Below are 19,943 nucleotides of genomic sequence, written 5' to 3'. Positions count from 1 at the left end.
AAACTATGACATCTGTTGCTGTATCTTCGGAAGAGAGTCCTCCCTCAATTATGGCAAGGTGTGTGTGTGTGTGTGTGTGTGAGAGAGAGAGAGAGAGAGAGAGAGAGAGAGAGAGAGAGAGCGCAGATGATCGTGTTGAGTCAGTCTTCAGTGGGACGGCAGTGACAGAGGATCATGCAGCGGACAAAGTTTCTCTCCCATCAGCATCACTTCCATCACCTCTATCCTGTAAATCCCGCCAAACCCAGCTGAGGAATGATGTCAAATAACAGCACGATCACACCACAGGAGGGGGACTACACCTGCGTGCGTTTTTACGTATCCACCGTCTCCTTCTCGGTGCTCCTTTTCTTCAACCTCATCATCAACTGGACTATAGTCCGCGAGGAGCAGCTCCGTAGTCACGCTCGCTTCGTGCTGGTTTTCCACCTGCTGGTCTCCGCCCTGGTTCACCTGGGCATGAGCAGCGTCTTCTACTACCAGATCCACCTGAGAGCACGACCGGGCCACTCCGCCTGCATGACCATGATCACGATATTGATAAGCAGCGCCTCCAACATCCTCCTGACTCTCACCATGATGGCTTTGGACCGATACTGCGCCGTTTGTCACCCCATGCGTTACACCTCCACCTGCACTGCGGGGTACTGGCCCTGGCTGCTGGGCGCGTTCACCTGGATCGTGGCCCTGCTCATCCCCTTCATCCTGCTGCCTCGCCAGGCGGCTGGGGACAGTTATGACGGGGAGTGTGGCCCGGAGCAGCTGAAGAAAGGCGAGCTGCCGAAGGTGTTGTTCATAGGTGTGTGTGCACTGCTCATACTCTACAGCTATGTGAGGATATTGGTGGAGGGACGGCGATTGGGGGTCCTCAATCGGCGCAATCGCACCGGCTGCAGGACAATCGCCCTACACGGGTCACAGCTGGCCGTTTACATCCTCCCTAACTTTGTGAAATACGTGATTACAAGGCTGCACAAGCATGGCTCCATTCAAGCAGAGACCAAAGAGCTCGCAGCAGTGGTTATATTTGCCTTCTTCAGCTTGGCGCAGTGCGTTGCGCCAGTTGTTTATGGTTTGCGTAAAGAGGAACTTCTGGAGCAGTTGTGTCACAGGTTCCCCTGTTGTTCCCGATACTTGAAGAGTGTGCTCGGGTGGACTGTGCATGCCAACTGGCCACACACAAATCACATAACACGGTATGTCCCAAAGGATTTACATCTATCTATACTTAAGCTCTATTGTGGTTCATGATTTCATTGATGGTTTATAAATGTTTTACGAAATAGTGATAAGCTATAAGCAAAGAGTGTGAAAAAATCTATACCTCAAACAGAAGCTCCTGATTATCCTACTTTAGAAGATGTCATCAAGTGTGTTATAAACATTTCTGCTGTTACACAAAGTCATTCATATGGGGTTAAGACCTCTGAACAGGCCACCAGAAAAAAAGCTGATTTGGAATTAGAAATATATATGTAACTAACATATTTTTTATGGTAATTGGTTGAAGACCTAATTGTTTAACACTTAGTAAATGAAGTTCAGAAAGTCAAAGTGGAAAAGATAAAGCAAAGGCCCTGCTAGAGGAGCCATTAATAAAGCTATTAGTTGAAATGGTACCACCATTGGAGGAAGTAAAAACCACTGAATATGAAAAACACATGCAGAAAAAAAGTGAGGGTGGGAAAATATAATTAAACAGTCACATGAAGTGTCACATGTGAAATATGAGAACAGTATGGAAACATTTGCTTTCACATCTGTGTTGGCTTTCATACGTGACTCCAAATAAACCACACAGAGATAAACTCATATTTGTCCATCCACAAGTCAAACACACACAAGTGTTTTGCGGCTATGCTGACCGCATGACAGGTTAAAATACGTCAAGAGGGGACATCATTAGACCAGACACAGGAAACCCCCCCCCCCCCCAAAACACTGTGGCACGTTTTAGAGTGTTAATTGTTTGTCTTGTCTTTGTCTAAAAACCAAAGTGGGGAGATTTTAGTTTCGGACAGCTCAGAAGCAGAGCTGAAGGAGTCCTAAATACAGTCCCACCAACCTAAGCCCTCAGAGATTTTGACCAGACATCAGATTTATCTTAGTTTTTCCCCCCAACATGAGGGTCTAAGTGATTCAAAAGTCTAGTGGCATGCTCAGTTATGAAATGTGACTATATTGGGTATAAATAGCTTTTACCTGTAGTATGTATACCCAGGTTAGATGTTGCTAAAAACCCCAAATACCTTTATGTTGTAGGGACAGCACTGTTTAGCAGAGTTCACCAACTGCAATGGGGTCACAAATATGTTATTAGTCAGATCAACCATTATCTAACCTCATCCACTCAAAACTAACTAACTGCAAACTCTCATTGTGTGAACCTGAAGCCAAGCTTAATTAGCATGTTCTTCTCTTGGCACGTTCTTCTCTTGATGAGCTGTAATGTATCAGAGGTTGCTGTTATTTGGGGGAAAGCGTGATGAACACAAATGAAAAAGAAATGCAGATACTGTGAAGAAGTGTGGTCACCCCTAGCAAAAAGGAGACTTTGTGATTTGCATAAGGTTCAATATTGCTATGAATACTACTACTACTACTATTACTGAATGACTAATTAAAATAGAGATTGCATGCCAAGACCAAACCACATCTCAAAATCAAAGATTTCACTTTTAGGTATTTTGGAAATTTTAGACGTTTCGCCACGTGAAACCACAGAAGGGGAGTATTAGATCATTTCAGGTTCTTTTTTAACTCTGTTTTTTTCCCCCCTCAGGGAGAGGACTCTGACAGCCCAGACGATCATCTCCTTTGAGGCCACGCAAGTCCCTGAGGAGGAGGATGAGGAGGAAACTGGGTCAGTTACAGTCAGGAGTTCCTCACATGACCTACACTCATGTCAAGGCGATACGGACAATGCCTGATGGGAAAAAGCGAGTCAGTGTCAGGACCACACCACAACAGGAACATTTGGATGTGTGGTCAGTGATCTCGAAGGAAGGAACCACTGTGGACATAATAGTGGTATGAGGTTTAACTGTGATCAGAGCATATTTATAGACCTACATGAGCAACAATGGGAGACGGCTACGTATTTATAATTTGCTCTATTTTTGAACTTTCTTAATTGGGGAAGTTGTACTCATGCTGTGGCAGACATCACGGTGTGGTTTCAGGAAAAATGGACATTTCCCTCCCCAAAATGAACATTTCCCTGGCTGGTCCAGGATTCATAAGACCTCTGACGTGAAGGCAAAAAAACAGTCCAGTCACATTCTGGATTAAAATAACTATGAATGTTGTTCTCTGAACTTTGTAGATATTAAAATATAAATTATCTTGATTCACTTGAATACTTTCAGCACCTTTAAAACGTATACATAACGTGTCTGTATTTCATCTCTTTGTTTGGTGGTGGGCAAAAAGCCGCCAGTGGTTCAAATCCAGTCCTCTGGGAATCATATCCGACCTGCTGATGAAAGTTGAACTCGCCACTTTTATAGTTTCTGTGAAATCTTTTACATATCTTCAAAAAAAACAAAAACAAGGATCATGCAAATAGTGGCGAATATGAACTTGTTACATCTGATACTGCCCTCAGGACCAGGATGCTTTCAAATTGTGGTTGCATCATGACATTTGAACACTGCATGGTACTAAAATTAAGTCTAAAAGCAGAAGTAACAGTTTAATAGGTGAATTGTAACACGTCACAACTTCAGCCTGTACAGAATCTCTCTCCAGGAACACAAAGAAGAGGTGACAGGAATTGTATGCAGATTTTCTTTGGTGTGGGGGGTTCTGAAGCTAAGGCAACAATACTTTCAGCCAACTCCAAATGCAACACAGAACAATACACTGCATTTGAGTCATTTCTAGTTAAATGAGTATTGAAATAAGTTGCAATTCTGTCCCTTCCTGTGCTAGGGTACAATCACATGACTGTATAATCCTAAACAGTGTTACGATTCTATTTAGAACCAGTTTAATTTAATTGTTTGGTCAACTTTGTGTTTTTAAGTAAATTACAAGGCTGAATGTATTAAATAAAACCTTTTAAAACAAGCAAGACATGATTCTGAGCTAAATGTGTCTTATGGAGAAGGACAGAGGGCCAGTTTGCTTTAATGCTCCCTCTCTAAATACTTACAACTAAATACATAGGGGGAAATTATATAATCTGCAGAGTCTACAGACTGGTAATGACTACTGCTGAGCTTGTCAGTTAAGTCAGATAAAGCTTGCACATGCAGGGGGGAATTCTCAGCGTTTAACCACAGCCCTCGGGTTGTTTCTGTCTGGCACCCACAGCGCAAACACTTGTTCAGAATCAGTCTGTATATAAAGACAGGAAGAGGTTCCTGTTTTGAATTTGACAGCAATATAGCACCTAAGAGGCAGAGGCATGAAGTGGCAAAGCATTTACTGGCATCCCCATTCTGAGTTTTTTCTTGGAAGAACCGGGCTGCAGAAGTGAAACCAAAAGGCTGCATTATTACATCAGAAATAGGAAGCAAGCTTGGCGGGAAGGGATGTAGAAAATAATGCTTCGGTAGGTTTTTTTTTGTTTTTTTTTTTGGCTGAGCTTCCCATGTTTAATTGTTTTTAATACAGGTTACAAAAGCTTTTACAAGAAGAAATTCAAGAAACCAGAGAAAAGTATTGTCAGTTGTTGTTTGGCTTGTTTAAAAGATACATTCATAGATATGGTTGACAAAATATTTTAAGGATCTGGATTTAACATGGGGAACAGCTGTACTGCGACACCGTTCAGGCAATGGCTGAAAAGAGGACGGTACAAATAAATTAAAATGATTGAGTGCTAGCTCAACAGATTAACAGCTAGACAGCTTGACAGACAGAACGCTTCATTAATCCCAGGTTATGTAATAGTTTTATTAAACCAAAAATGCTCAAAGATTTGCAGAAACACTGTCATCCTACCAAAACATACTGTATATTCCCTTTAAATGCATATTGTTATCATATCACCTGTTAGTAAATCACCTCCAAGCACATTCAGTATTCTGGTTACTGACTTTAGCAGCAGGCGTTGAATGAGCAAACATTATTTATGTTTTATGGATGCTTTATAACCCCCATAAGTATATCTTTACCTGTTTATTAAAAGTACCACCATTATATGTACACGACCCAGATGTTTGCAAGAAATTATAAACCCATTTGTTAAAAATATCCAACAACCAAGTTTGCAGGAGAGATGGTTCATTCTCTACACATACAGTTAATGAGGCTTGCTAACGTTGTAGCAGAGGAAATAAAACTCTTTAAAAAGTTCGTTAACTTTCAGTAATGAATGAGTTGACCTGCATGCTGGTTTCTAGTATCACGACTCCAGTCACAGCAGGAACCCCCATGAACAGCATCTGTGGATCAGTTTCTAAGGCAACGGATTCGCTCTCGACTTTAATGTTATCGTGATAAACGCTGAGTGAGGTTGATGTGCAGAAGAAGAAGAAGACAAAAAAAAAAAAAAAAAGGCAGTAAGTACATTAACACCACACCATTATATACATTTGATCACATTGTAGATATGTGGAGAAATTACAGGGAACAATCTGTCCTTTAAAATACCTTTTTTGGGTATAAATTAGATGACGAGAGTTCATTTACTGGCCTATCTCCAAAGTTGCATTGATGTTGTTGTATTTGTGTAATTAACGGAACAGAACAAAACCCAAAAAGATCATTAAATGCAGATGGTAGACGGGCTGAACAATATGAGAAAATATTGTTGTGTTGTTTTTTTTACCCATTGACTAATCCGTAGATTAAACCCCACCTTAAAACTCTAGAGGTCTTCAGTCAAAGTTCTTCATATTTTAAAATTGTATATAATATTGACTATATCTTGACAGCTGTGATCTACTGTCCTCATCCTGTCATCGGTATTTAATAAATAAATGACGTGAATGTAAAACATGTTTACAGTGGCAGCAAAATTCGAGCGAAGTCGAGATAGAGCTAAATTGTACAGAGCGGATAAAAAGGGCACTGATGTGTGATAAGAGCTGTGATGGCAATAACAAAAAGTTGATGAAAAAAAAAAAAAAAAAATACAACCTTGGCACGTGTGACCAAGAACTCGGTTTAAAAGATCCAGAAGAAGAGTGACGAGAAAATAAAAGAAAACAAAAAGAACAGACGTCGGGGTTAGAGGAAGCAACGGTGCGTGTTTAGAAACCCAGAGGGTGAGGACAGACCACTGCTCCGTTCTCCACCACCGCCGTAGAGATGGCCCGCAGGTTCTTGAAGAGCTGTTTGGACTCCCCGGAGCGCAGGAGCTTGATGTCCTGCATCACCCTATCGTGAGCCTGAGGGACGGAGGCGTAAATAAAAATCAACCTCTTAAAAGCTGATTGGTACATCTCTGAATAATCAAGATCTGACAGCGTGAGATAAAACTAAAAGAGACATTTTGCAAACCAGAACACAATGCTGATAATCATGTCACCAAACCACATGAGAGGTAGTAGGTGGAAACTGTTTAGGTCGGCTTGTTCGAGGAGTTTGTAAAATGTTAAAAAAACAGCCTCATCACCGTATCAGTACTACAACTTAGTTAAGGTATTGTCTTTGTGGGTTGAATTCAAATGACTTTAAAGTGTGTTAGCCGATTTTACTTTGAACTTCATTTCTCGGAAAAGTCAAAGCTGCACATGAACTGAAACTGCGCAGCAATCAGTTTGATATTAGCAGAATCTTTATACCTAAATGTGTCAATTACTGAAAAAATAAAAGCATCTTAAAAATCCAACTAAACGCAAAGTGATTAAAACTGCCTATAATATATTTGTTTAAATTGATGGCAGCTATATTGAATTACTGTCAGTCTCCATGGCGACTATCTCATGTTGACAATCATGACAATCGTTTCATGTTGAGAAATAGAACTCCCCCAACCAGATACCAAAGATAAGTTGCTTAATCAGAAGTATTAGCCCATTGTTTTGATGTGGTCTGGGACTTGTGTAAATGTGATGTGGTTATTGTTGCTTCACTTTAATGGTTGATTTGTGTTTAGAAGCCAGATAATGCTGCTGAATGTGGCAAATGACCAAAAGAGGAAAAAATATCACTTGAAGGATTTTAATGAGGAAAAAAAACATTAGGCACAAACTAATTTTCAACGATGATTTGTCTGATGGGGAGCTTTAATACTTTGTTCTCTGGTTTTAAAAAGGTGACACATTTAGGAAAAACTAGTTTTCTTTCTCTAGAACTAATTATATGCACATATATTAATGCAGACAAAATGATGGTCATATTTTACTCTTATTAATATCAACCCAGCATATCTACATAGGTAAGTTATTTCTACTTAAGTGTATCTGATATTGAGGGTGAGAAAACACCTTTTTTTCCCTGTAAACCTTAAAGATACAATCTTGTCACTCAGACATTCGAGTCTGTGTGTGTCTGTGTGTGTGTGTGCGTGCAGTGTTTCCCCTATGTACGAATTCTGAGTGCCGCTGCAAAAATGACTGTGCTTGAAGTTACATAACGTTAACTATGCTGATCACTTGCTCGATTTCATTAGAAGTTGCTAGCAGTTAGTTACCCATATAACTTCGCTTTTGGCTTCGGTGTAGGTTAGGCTTCATAACACAACCTGCCCCATCTCTTCATAAGCTACTGAAGTAGGAGGAGGACAAAAGCAGACAACCCGACTCTCCTGGACGTTCCAGGAGTCTCCCGCATATTGATAGCGGCTCCTTGACGCCCGCAAATGAGACATAATCTCCCAGAATCTGGAGCGAGCAACAGCGCACACTAGAGAGTGACTGAGCGCGTGCACAAAAAAACGATGGGTTTTCTATCGCTTTTGTGCGTCATATCAATGATATAATGTCACTGTGTGGATCATTAACCTTGCTGCAGTGTGCTCCCTGGTTATATAGCTATCAGCTTCTACCTGCTCAGATCTCACAGTCAGCAGCAGGAGATGAGGAGAGCAGCAGGGGAATCTAGTGCACATAGTTAGTATGGAAGCCTAATGATGGAAAAAGTAAAACTGGTCACTACAAAAATAAACCATTATTATTTTATGTTATTTTGTTAAAGCTATCAGACATTAACATTTAGTTGTTTTGTTTTAAAATTATTATTTATAATTTAATATTACTTTAACAACTCAGGGACGTCCAAGCAGCAACATGTTTGAGCACTTTTTTGCATTGTCAATTTGAAAAAAATGTTTTTTTATTCAATTCATCGATTAATCGAAAAAAGATAATCGTTAGTTGCAACCCTATTATGTTTGAAATTCTTCTTCCGGGGGAGCATACCCCAGGACCCCCTAGTGTTGCTAGGTTACCGGCACACAGCACGCACCGCTGCTACAAAAATTTCTAAGGGAAACACTGTGTGTGTGTGTGCATGCGTGCATGTGGTTTGTCAACGAGCTTACCTCCATACACCAGGTCTCACACAGCATCTTCTCATGCTGAGCTGCAGCGTGGCCTTGAGTCAAAGAGCGTGAAGCCCTGCAGAGGACAAGAAGAGGAAGAAGACAGTGGTGGCATGTCATTTCAGGCTGTGTAGGTGTATGAATGTGGAATAAAAAGGTACGAACGAAAAAATGAGTGGGAGCGCTGCAGCTAGAGAGGCAGTGAACGAGTGCGAGTGTGAGAGTGTGTGTGTGTGTGTGTGTGTGTGTGTGTGTGTGTGTGTGTGTGTGTGTGTTTTGGGGGGAGGTGGGGAAGACAGACCGAAATGAGGTCAAAGACAGCAGAGTGTGAATGCTTTTTTTTTTTTTTTTTTCAAATGTTTGCATACCTCGACAGGACAACAATCATGGCGTACAGGTCAATGGCGCAATCTGCCACTCTCTTCAAGACAAACTGCTCATCTGCAAAAGGAATCAAATAATCACAAATATATCACCAATAGAGCACACTATAAATTAATTTTCATCCTTGCTTGTTATAAAATCCCACAGCCTAAGGTCAAATGTCTTGTTTTGTCCAAAAATATTTTGCTTAGCATCACAGAAGACACAAAAAACCTGCATAAAATCCTCACATTTGACAAATTGAACCAGCGAATTTTGGGCATTGTTGCTTTAATATCATCACAAAAGTTATTATTTGATCACCTTATGAAGTCATTGTTAAAGTTGTATTGCATTCGTCATACTTGGTGATAAACATGAACTTTTAGACATGACTGCGTGACTTTCTGCGGTCATAATTTTCCTCCATATAAACCAATAGTAGAATTTGTGCTCTTCAACACTCAAACAGAAATCACGAAATGTCTTTAATGACTCAACATGAAGCCCATTTCATCCTAAAAAACAAAAAAAATGAGCCTGCTGGGGGATTTTCTCTTTTGGAAACGTACCCTAACCATACAAAGATTTCGCTCTCTTAACTGAATCCGCCCACACTCACCTATAATCTTCTTGCCGTGTTTGATCAGCAGCTCCTCAATGACCGCTCCGAACTGTTCGATGGCTTTAACGGTCTATAAAGCAGAAGAAACACGCTCAATAAATGTGGGTATGAGTCATTTGGGGCTTAAAAAAAAAAAAAAAAAAAAAAAAAAAAAAAAAAAAAAAGCACTAAAGAAGTTAAATAATATCACCAAACATCTAAATGCTTCTTCCATTTGGACACCCACTCACTCGCCAACTGCACATTGCGTTGGGTAAGCCCCTTAACTGAAAGCCTAAACTGGAAAATATAAGAAAGAAGATAGGTTTAACATACCAGTTCACCACTGTGTGCCAGTTCAGGATGCACAGTTCCCTGAAGGGTCAGACCAGTGCTCAAACCAGCCTTCCTACAAACACAACAGAAAGGACAGGGTTAAGAAAACACAGCTAAGAACATTAGAATAAAATAAATACATTTAACCAACGCCCTCCAACCATTAGAGGCACTTTAGCAGCATTAATGGCCTTCATTTACAGTTTATAGGCAGGATGAGGTTGCAACTAAGTGCCATTACAGAGGAGAAAAGGGTTACTTAAATAAATAATAAACTGCATCCATCATATATTCTGTATGAAAAGGGAAGTCCCCATCACCCACCACCAGCTACAGTAGTGCAACGCTTCCTGTACCCTAGACAGAGGGAGACAGAAAGAGAGAAGTGTGTTTTGTTCTGTGTGTTTGTGTGTGTCTGTGTGTGATGCAACCTTTTGGCTCTCTTGGTGATTTCTCCTGCGAGCAGTCCGGCGTTGCCCAGTGGGTTCTTCATGGCCTTCTGTAAACTCTTCAGCTGGTTTCCAGCATTCTGGAGAGTAGGAGGAGGAGGAGGAGGAGGAGGAGGAGGAGGAGGAGGTGTTGGTGGAGAGGAAGAAAGGAAGTGATATTATTGGTAGCATAAAATGACACATTCACTCGTGCAATATCAATGTTTGCCATGTGCAATAATGTGAATTCAACCATTCAGTCTGTTTCATTTATAACATCTTGCTTTTCTTTGAAACTGATGCTTCTTGTTATTGCAACTTTCCCCACTGATAGATTAATAAAAGGTTATCTTATTTTAGGAAGTTTAGAAGCAGAAATGACTTCATCTCTACAGGATGTCTGTATTTTTCCCTCAGACATTATCAGATCTCTACATGCTGAACGTTTTTTCAGTTATTACCTGGAAGCCGTTGAGGGCCACAAAAAGTCTGAGGATGTCGTTGGTGCCCTCAAAGATCCGGAAAATTCTCAGATCCCTCATCACTCTCTCTACTCCGGGGTCCTGCAGACACAGATACAGACGGATGATGAGCTGCTACACGAGCAACCGGCATTAAGCAACATACACATTTATCATTTCTCATTATTAAGATGTGAGACACTTTGCTCTTAGCTTATCTGACAAGTTCAAATAAGGTAGTGAGAATAGCAGAAACCGGAAGAGAGATGTTACTTCTTTCAACTGCATCTCTCAAATTCTGCTTGTGTAAGACACATTTCATATTTTAAAAGGTGCACAGACGATATATTGTGACCAGAAGAGCAGAAATGAAAGCATACAGGGACAAACTTTGAAGAAGAAAAACAATTGCAATTATTGTGACTGATATGATTTACAGTATTTAGGTCATTATCATCATTTTAACTGAAAAACATATTTAAATGATTATGGTGTGATTGTAATAGGGATCTCTACCAAACAAAGATGTTTTATTAAAATATGATGTGAAGGCCAGAACATCTCTGTAGCACAATATTTTATTTAAAACTGCCATCATGACACATTTTGCCTGATCAAATATCGCACCTGCTCCTGTGGTGTGAAAACAGCAGTAGATCAAATTGAGACTTTGTGATGAATTGTTCAGCTTGACTTCTGACTTTGTTTCCTTAGTGTACTGGAACACTGAGTCAAAATGCACACTGTGCGCTGACTAATCAAATGTGTATACATTGTTTTCCTCCCCACTTCCTTTAAATCAGCTCATTTCCCCACTGTTAATTTCACAGTTAACTTGTAGAAACATAAGTGCAGTTTAACAGCATGTGATAAGCACATCTGAAACTTGATTAAAAAAAAAAAAAAAAAAGAGGTTTTGAGTCACTCTTGTGTGAATTTGTGCTGTTGTAGGTTAACTGTGTCTGTAGTCTTAAAAATGACTGCGGAGTAAAATCGGCACTAATGTTTCCACCTCTGCGGTTTGAGCTTCAAAGTGCTGTTCCATGACCGGGCACACTTTCCACTGAATTAAGAGCCTGGCAAAGTAGCACGTCCGCTTTAGAAGTGCCATATTGTCTGGTTTATTTTAAGAAGAGCAACATTATTGTTTACATAGCTTCTCCTCGCCCCCATATCTTCTGCTAGCTTCTACCGGTCTATTCTTGTGAACTTCTGGGTTGATTTTTTTTCCCCCGAGGAAACCATCAGTGCGGTTTCATAACTATGAGCGCCAAGCGTCTTGCATGCGCTGACTATGTGACTCAATACCACACAGGCAAACCCAGAGTGTGCTGCCATATATTTATACAGCACTCTACATGCCTCTTCTGAGAAACAGCAGTAGTACTAAAAGGTAGCGGCTGTTTGATAGTGCTCTGACTGTTGGGTTATGTCATCATGTATGTGTTTGTTAAGAGCTACAACTGATCCATAGACACCTAATATAAAAATAATCTTCTAAGTAAATATGAGGAGTTCAAAGTCAATATTGAAGACAGTCTTCTCAAACAGCAGCACCAGGAAATAAACGAGGAACTAAAAGTCTCTTTCGCACATTCTGTTCAGGGTTTTCACCATGATTGTGGAACTGTTTTATTAAAAGACAAGTTTTCACACTTGGTTTTGCTTCTCTTATTTACTTTTTCAGTCTCATTTACTTTGATGTTAATAAAAATAAGAAATATATACATAAAATATAATATAAATCACTACTAGCAAAATATATTTAGCACTCTGAACTGCTTGAATGTGAAAACACCATCTTCAGGGCAGGGACTTTCTTGCAGCCAGAAAATAGTAAGATTAAATCAAGTTCATAAATTTCCAAAAGTGCCACGGTTCCTGAAAAAGTTCCCCTCCATTTTACAAGCAGAAGAGGGATTTTTTTTAAAATATATCAGGGAATTCAGTACTACAGGAGGTTATATAGTATACCTAATTTGTACATTTGGACTTAAGTGTTAAAACAAGAAGGTAGTAACACTCTGTTTCCTACAGGTACTTGATATGTGTAGGTTTCTAGAAAAGCATTACAGCTTAATGGGGCTTCTTTTCTCCCTGCCTAAAGAGCTCAACCGTAACAATGTACACTGTCAATACATTTGTGTATGCTATATCTGTCTGGTGTGTTATGTTTTCAGTTTGTGGTCTCATCTGGTTTGTGCATCACAGGATGCAAACCCCCTCCCAGCACTCACCTTCATGAAACCCATGCCACCCATAACCTGAATGCACTCGTCAGTCACAGTCCACGCTGCTTCCTGTCACAAAAAAACAAAAAAAAACAAAAAAAAAAAACACACAAAGGGATGCAAATGAGATGTCGCTCTGCTCATCTTAGTTCAGCAAAGGCACTAAGAAAAACCTGCTTCCTGACTCTTCTGTACAGACTTCTACAGAATGAGGAACATCGGTGTTGTGAAAGAGCTGCAGTAATATTTAACACGCGTTAGACTTCTTTACTTTCATTAATAAATGTGATGGCGCTGTTAATATTACCAGTCACTGGTTCTATAGTTACAGTAAAGAAATATATCATTATGTTAACATTATGCAAAAGTTATTAATTATTAAATAATACTACATTTTACAAAAGGCTTCCTCCTTACCTTAACAGCCGATATAAAAAAGCATTTAAAACACAATCAAAGAGGCATTATGGGAACTATCTGCACATCTGGAACCTCTGGAGCATTAAACCAACCAAAGTGTGCAATTAAAGTTTCTTACAGAGGCAAAGATCTTGCTGATGGCAGCTTCTATCTGGAACTCAGTCGCTCCACTGTCCATGTTGCCGCTGATCATATAAGCCATTGACTGCAAGAAGACACAGAAGAATTGTTTTTATTGATATCAGCATGAACTTATAACCCCTTGTTCATCTTCTGCTGAAATGTTTAGTATGACTACTATTGCTATTTCGATCATTGCTGGATTTTTTAAAAAAGGGTGTTAATCAGGCAGGAAATCACATGACAACAATCTTCAAACACATGGTCTATGCTGCATATAAACCAGCGAGATGACAAAAATATGAAGAGGTTGATGGTGTACATTGTTCTGTTGCAGCTGTTCGAGGGTAAAACAGGAAATAATGACTGTAAGCTCCTGTTGATGTTTAGCTTGATGTTTCTTTAAGCACAATATCCGCATCGCAGATTTGTGTGCGAAAGGTTGAAGTGAAACAAACAGGAATCAGAATGAGGTGCAGGTAGAAGATACAAAATCTCTGACCTCAGTGACATAGTGCAACATCGCCATGCGAGCCATCTTCTCCTGGATGGCTCCGTAGGTGTGGATCTTGCTCCCGAACTGGGTCCTGTTAGCTGCATGATCCACCTGGTGAAAATGGCAAGAGTGACAGTTGCTATCACATTGATGTGCAACATTGCTGCCACATTTTTACATCTTAGAAGGTTTGAAGTGCTAGTTGACAGAAAATGAAGGAGTATTGGGATGCTGCAGTTATCATTTTAACTGATTTTGATAGACTGTTTGGTTTTGGATTCCTCTTAATGTGTCACATTTACATTACCGGTTTGTTTTTAGTGTCCAGAAATGGCCAGATTGATATTGAAAGAAACATTGGTGACATGTTTCATCAGAAATCAAATGTTCTGGCTTTCACTTTTCTGATGAGTCCACTATTGAACAGGTTGACTCATGTGTCACAGCACATCTGCACATCTGCACGTCCGCACCTCACATTTAACTTTAGTGGCATACTGATCACATTTCAAGTTCTTTTTATAAAAACACGTTTTTCAACTAATCTGATACTGATGTGACAAAAATAGAGAGTGAAACATTAGTGGTGTTAAACATATGTGGAAACAGACATTTGAATGTGCAGCAGGATGTTGCAGGTCAAAGTCAATTACAAGATGGGGAACTTCCCAAAAACCCATAATAAAAAGGAAATACATGATGAAAGAGGAGATGTCACAAAACAGTCATATAGATAGGAGAGAATAGGTGATGAAAAAAAAAAAAAAAAAGAGCTGACATTTTACTCTTCCGGTCTACATTCATAGATCTATAGGTATGTTTCTCACAGCTTTGGTGATGACTCCCTTCATGGTGCCGGAGAGGGCGGCCGCCATGCCAAATCGCCCGTTATTCAGGATGTTCATGGCCACCTTGAAGCCGCCGCCCACCTCGCCGAGCACGCAGTCGGCCGGGACACGGACGTTATCGAAGTAGACCTCGGCTGTGTTGGAAGCCTTGATGCCCATCTTCTTCTCAGGAGGCCCGCTGCGAGTTAGAAGTAACAAGAAAAAAAAAAAAAGAAAAAAAAAACAGATTTAGAGAAAATAAATGATGGCATGATAAACAGTTAATGATGTAAAATGAAAAGAAGAATCCTCACTGTGTCACTCCACCGAAGCTCCTCTCCACAATGAACGCTGTGATCTTGTCCTTCATCTCCCCCGTCTTGGGATCCTTCATCGGGGTCTTGGCGAACACGGTGAAGATCTCAGCCAGACCTCCATTACTGATAGGAGAAAAAGATTAGGAACAGGAGACTCTGCTGTTACATACTGAACTGAACATACTGTGCAATGCTGCCAACTGGTGGTCAAAGCGCCAAAACATTTTGCTCAAATGTACTTCAGCTGTGGGACTCACCTGATCCAGATCTTGCCTCCGCTGAGGGTGAAGTACTGACCGCAGGGCGACTGGATTGCTGTGGTTTTGATGGAGGCAGCATCTGAACCGCTGGCGGGTTCGGTCAAGCAAAAGGCGGCTATGGTCTCACCTGGAAGAAGCAACAATTACACATCGAATGGTCAAACACACACATTTTTTTTTTTTTTAAAAAGACAAAAAAACACATTAATGGGCTTCTTTGCTGATTCACATCAATCCAGATTACCTGTAGCAAGCTTGGGCAGGTACTTCTCCTTCTGGGCTGGATTCCCGAAAAGCAGAATGCCCTTGAAGCCGATGGACTGGTGGGCGCCCAAAGTGATGCCGACACCGAGGTCGTGACTGCCGACGATCTCAACCAGCCGGGCGTACTGTGACATGGACGGATGTTATCACGTTAGACTTGCTGCACTGACGGCTGTCTCACATATGATAATATAAATTGTTTATTAAAGATGTTGCTTTGTGGTGTCCTTCACTTCAAAATAAAAAAATATGAAGTAAATAATGATTAAAGTAAAAATCAAAACAGCCACTGAGGCACTTAAGGTATAAATCTAAATCTAATCTAAATTAGTCCATTGTCAAGGCAAGCATGATATTTATTGTTTAATGGCGTGGTTAAGAACTATAAACCCTTCCTGGCGCCTGCTGGTCTGATACCTGCCTGCCCATATAAATAGATTCACTTTGTGTGGAGGAGCAGCCCAGTACCTTCAAAACAAAAGCATTAACCAGTACTAAAATTAACTAAAATGATACTAATATTATAATCAAAGTAATTCAGCTATATTCTTCAAAACAAAACAGTAAAAATAAACAAAATATATCAAGATTTAATTATCAAATCTTTTAAAACAACACATACAGTAGGTCCAACAGGCGTTTGTCCATTTGTTTTGGGGTAAAATCTCACAGTGCCCTTTTCTGCTTTTTGCCTCCTTTAGCATTATTTAGGAGTGATATGTAAAACCAATAGCTCCAAATATCTCTGCATCTTGTGGTGTTAACCTGTTGTTCTTGTAAAATAGCACCAATAATGAAGCTTTGTTAATTCTATGACAAACACATGGCGGAAAGCGATCAGCAAACAGTTAAATAAGGCAGATATCTGAATGTGCAAACAGGGGAGGTGGGAGAAGCTAAACTGTAAATCACGAAGACATGCTTAAGTGCAGCTTAAGTGGACCAGGGGCTTTTGTGTACAGACTAGATAATCCTGACGTACCTGTGTGTTTGTGAGGCCGAGTCCGCCCAAATCAGCCGGCACCTGCAGTCCAAAGGCACCCATCTCCTTCAGGCCCTCCATTGTTTGATCCTCTACCTTTTCCAAAGCGTCGTTCTTGGCAGGGTCGTTCACCTCCTGCCGACAGGAAGCAGACAGAAGACAGAGGGGTGACGGGTGATGAAGAGGGGAGGTGGGGAGAATTTATTGGAAGGCTCGAACAGGTTTATAATTACCTCGAAGAATTTGGCCACAGGTCCTACGAGCTCTCTGAGGAACTGCTCCTGCTCCTCATTCATAACTGTGGCACAGACAAGACGAATTTCACATCTACAGACCTTTTTAATGAAATACAGACAAATTCTTTAATGGATGCTAAAATGTACCTGAGGGGAAGGGAAACACTTGAGGAGTAGCGATCTGTCCCTTGAAAATGCTGACAGCAAAAGATTTGGATTCCTGTGGAAAACAAAGTCACATACACACATTTTTCACATATAGGAGAGAAATGATTACATGATGACAAATATAATAATCGAACATATTTAGAGAAATGACATACAACAGCGGCGGTCTTCTTTTCCGCTTTAGTGGCAGTGTCACTGCCAACTGCTGCGGTCTTCTCCATCACCGCCTAATGAGAGCGAGACAGATTCAAAAGAGACGAGAAAACACAAATATTAAAAATAAAACAGTTGATCACAACACATGAAAGAAGAGAACCAGGAAAGAGACAAAGAAGCTTCAAGAGTGACTTAACATCCTCTGGAAAGCTTGTTTCTGCTGACCCCCAGTGGTTTAACTTTACAATAGATTGAAGCATACTGTACAGTACCTAAATAAACAACACAGCCAGGACAAAAGAGCAGATAAAATTAGAAACAAACAGACACTTCAGGGCAGAAAAATCAGCCCTGTCACTTTCAGTGTCCCATTTGAAGAAAAATGATTCATTTAAATAAATTAAAAACAGGACATAGGTTAACAGATGCAGACAGCACGTTCTTCATTGTTCACATTCAGTAATCTAAAGCCTCATAAAAGAGATACGAGCCAAAGAAAACACGAGGGAAAGTTTGTCCTACTGTGGAGAGGACATCAGTTTGGTAAGATGCCCAAGCGACTCATCTCAAGCCCCAAATAGGCGAGAGGTCGCGAGACCCAAAAGTGAAGCCTACAAGCTAAGTCACCCAGCAGCAGTTAGTGGGAAGACTGAGTGTAATGTATTTGAATTGTTTGTACTGGTGTGAGTTTTAAAATAGAAATGAAAGGTTGCCAACTGTTAATCGCACAAATCAGCTACAGCGAGTCATGTGTTACTTTCAGCTGAGAAAACAAAAGTCAATTTTACTGAGTATTTTTCCAGATTAATAAATGTACAACATCTTTATTTTCTTTAGTCTTTTATGACAGTAAACTTAATATCTATGGACATTTGAGGAAGTCATATTGAGATTTTGGAAACAGTGATCAACATTTTTCGTTATTTTCTGACATTTTATGGACCAAATAACTAATCAGTTATTCAAGAAAATAACTGACAGATAATCAATAATGAAAAGAGCCTTAAAAATTATAACTTCATGATCATGACAGTTAAGTTATTACTTTATGAATACAACAACAAAGCATCTGTTGGCACATTTGCAAACATACAGTACCTGTTAAAAGTTTGGACATGCCTTCCCATTTGCTTTAATGAGAAAGTATGTCCAAATGTTTGACTGGTACTGCATGCTGCATTTATTTACAACTAAATCATGTACTGAGATCTGCTGTATATAATCGTCAAAAAAACCAAAAATCTCTATGTACCCATTTAAATTAAATAAGTTTTGCTTTGTTAAGTCGGACATTTTTGTCTGGTTTTGTTTCATTTTGTTTGTGTTTTTCTTTTTCCACATGCTTCTGTGTATGTTTTGTACACATATTACCAGAAGATGCAGGTTTTGTAAAACAGTGGCGTTGTGTAATCTGGTGTGGGATGGGCCAACTCTCTGGCCTGACCCAGAAATAAAAATAAAAATATAAACCTAAAATAAATATGGCTGCTGAACACATTCTTCACTTATGAAACTTAAGAATCCAGCTGTTTATAAAGAGATTACATGAATGACATCCTCCCTGGAAATATCTGTCCTCAACACAGCAGTGTCACCCACATTCATGGTGTCACCTTTATGGAGGAGTCATGTGACCAGTGAACTTTCCCCTACTTCCAGATGAGATGCCAGCGTTTATCAGCCAGCCACTCAACTATAAACATACACTTAAGTAAAAAATCAAAGCATGAAACAAACCAACCCGACAAAGTGCACATTTAATCGAATATACAATACAACATATAACATTATGTATAAAAAGTGTAATATTATCGTACCTCTGCGGCTTGGCTGGCATAGAGACGTGAGTTTTGCACAGCAGCTACGACCTGACGCTGACCTCTGTAGCCAAAACAAGAAATTATACGTATTTTTAGACAAAATATCACATCTGGATTAAACACAATTAGATTAAAACATGTTATTTAAATGTTACCTACCCGGACAGCGCTGGGGGCATCCTGAGGATGGTGCCGTACAGAGCGGAAGACTGGCTCACTTTACGAAGCAGCATGATTTTATTTATTCTATAGAAAAAGAATATATTATAATTAGCTAAATAACACGAAATTAGCTAAAACAGGCAGAAAAAAGGGAGTGTAGCTAACAGTGAACGTCGCTTCTTGCTAGCAGCTACGTAATGACGTGTTTGTTTTGTAACCAGGTCAATTTTGACTCTTCACAAAAAAAGTAAACTAAATATTTAGATTCATTCGACTGAAAAACGATTTATATAACATACCTGAACAAGTTATATTAATGCACGTCCCCCACGTCCGAGCGATAGTCTACTACTCCCCCAATTGACCCACTAAACCCGATTTATTTCTCCTCCCTGCCGGTCTTCTTCTTCTCCTTCTTTTTTTCTTGTTTAATTGCGGGATTGCGGGTGACAGCCGGCGTTAAGATTCACTACCGCCACCTGCTGTTCGAGTGAGGTACACCGTTATGACACTACAGGGTGGTAAGTGTTGGGTAAGTAGGTGTCCTAAGTGTCCTTATTGCTTATGTTTGAGTTTTGTTGTTTTCTTTTGTTTCTTCTTCTCTACATTGCTTTTATTGATTGTGGGTTCATTTATTCTGTATGGTTTTATTGTTTTAATTTGTCTTTGATTCTGTAAAGTGTTTTTGAGTATTGTTAAAAGTGCTCTATAAAATAAATGTATGATAATAATAATTATAATAATTATAATAACAGTTATTATTATTAGTAGTAGTATTTTAAAATCTACGTGTTTTCAATGGAGAAATGGGCAAATTAGCACATTTTCATTCAGATATAGTCAGAAAACTTGATG

The 19,943-nt window shown here is 39.8% G+C and overlaps 2 protein-coding genes across 2 annotated transcripts; one reads left to right on the top strand and one right to left on the bottom strand.

Annotated features, from left to right (window-relative positions):
* The first annotated feature begins 162 nt into the window (after positions 1-162).
* Positions 163-3,984, top strand: zgc:194312 (uncharacterized protein LOC794943 homolog). The gene is made up of 2 exons (XM_053343376.1): positions 163-1,196; positions 2,783-3,984. The coding sequence occupies exons 1-2, from the start codon at positions 256-258 to the stop codon at positions 2,928-2,930; spliced, it is 1,089 nt and encodes a 362-aa protein (XP_053199351.1). The 5' UTR covers positions 163-255; the 3' UTR covers positions 2,931-3,984.
* Positions 3,985-4,883: 899 nt separating this feature from the next.
* acadvl (acyl-CoA dehydrogenase very long chain) lies at positions 4,884-19,454 on the bottom strand. Its single transcript, XM_053343343.1, has 21 exons — positions 19,388-19,454; positions 19,086-19,172; positions 18,924-18,987; positions 17,106-17,177; positions 16,930-17,002; positions 16,780-16,844; positions 16,547-16,681; positions 15,545-15,689; positions 15,298-15,427; positions 15,038-15,163; positions 14,724-14,922; positions 13,903-14,007; positions 13,399-13,485; positions 12,867-12,929; positions 10,630-10,731; positions 10,172-10,269; positions 9,741-9,813; positions 9,423-9,495; positions 8,806-8,878; positions 8,438-8,513; positions 4,884-6,341 (listed from the first exon to the last, which is right to left on the bottom strand). Exons 2-21 carry the CDS (start codon positions 19,157-19,159, stop codon positions 6,204-6,206), a joined length of 1,971 nt encoding a protein of 656 aa, XP_053199318.1. The 5' UTR covers positions 19,160-19,172; positions 19,388-19,454; the 3' UTR covers positions 4,884-6,203.
* Between the last annotated feature and the right edge of the window lie 489 nt (positions 19,455-19,943).

The sequence above is a fragment of the Scomber japonicus genome, chromosome 22, assembly GCF_027409825.1.
Source record: "Scomber japonicus isolate fScoJap1 chromosome 22, fScoJap1.pri, whole genome shotgun sequence".
Classification (NCBI taxonomy): Eukaryota; Metazoa; Chordata; class Actinopteri; order Scombriformes; family Scombridae; genus Scomber; species Scomber japonicus.
This window is presented reverse-complemented; position numbering and strand designations above follow the sequence as displayed.

Excerpts from the sequence above, each read along its gene's own strand:
- acadvl (XM_053343343.1), bottom strand. The coding sequence starts at position 19,159 with ATGCTGCTTCGTAAAGTGAGCCAGTCTTCCGCTCTGTACGGCACCATC. Across the intron at positions 17,178-18,923 it reads ATGCCAGCCAAGCCGCAGAG|GCGGTGATGGAGAAGACCGC; the intron begins GTACGATAATAT and ends CGCTCTCATTAG. Across the intron at positions 8,879-9,422 it reads ACACGGCAAGAAGATTATAG|ATGAGCAGTTTGTCTTGAAG; the intron begins GTGAGTGTGGGC and ends TTCCTTTTGCAG.
- zgc:194312 (XM_053343376.1), top strand. The coding sequence starts at position 256 with ATGATGTCAAATAACAGCACGATCACACCACAGGAGGGGGACTACACC. Across the intron at positions 1,197-2,782 it reads CACACAAATCACATAACACG|GGAGAGGACTCTGACAGCCC; the intron begins GTATGTCCCAAA and ends TTCCCCCCTCAG.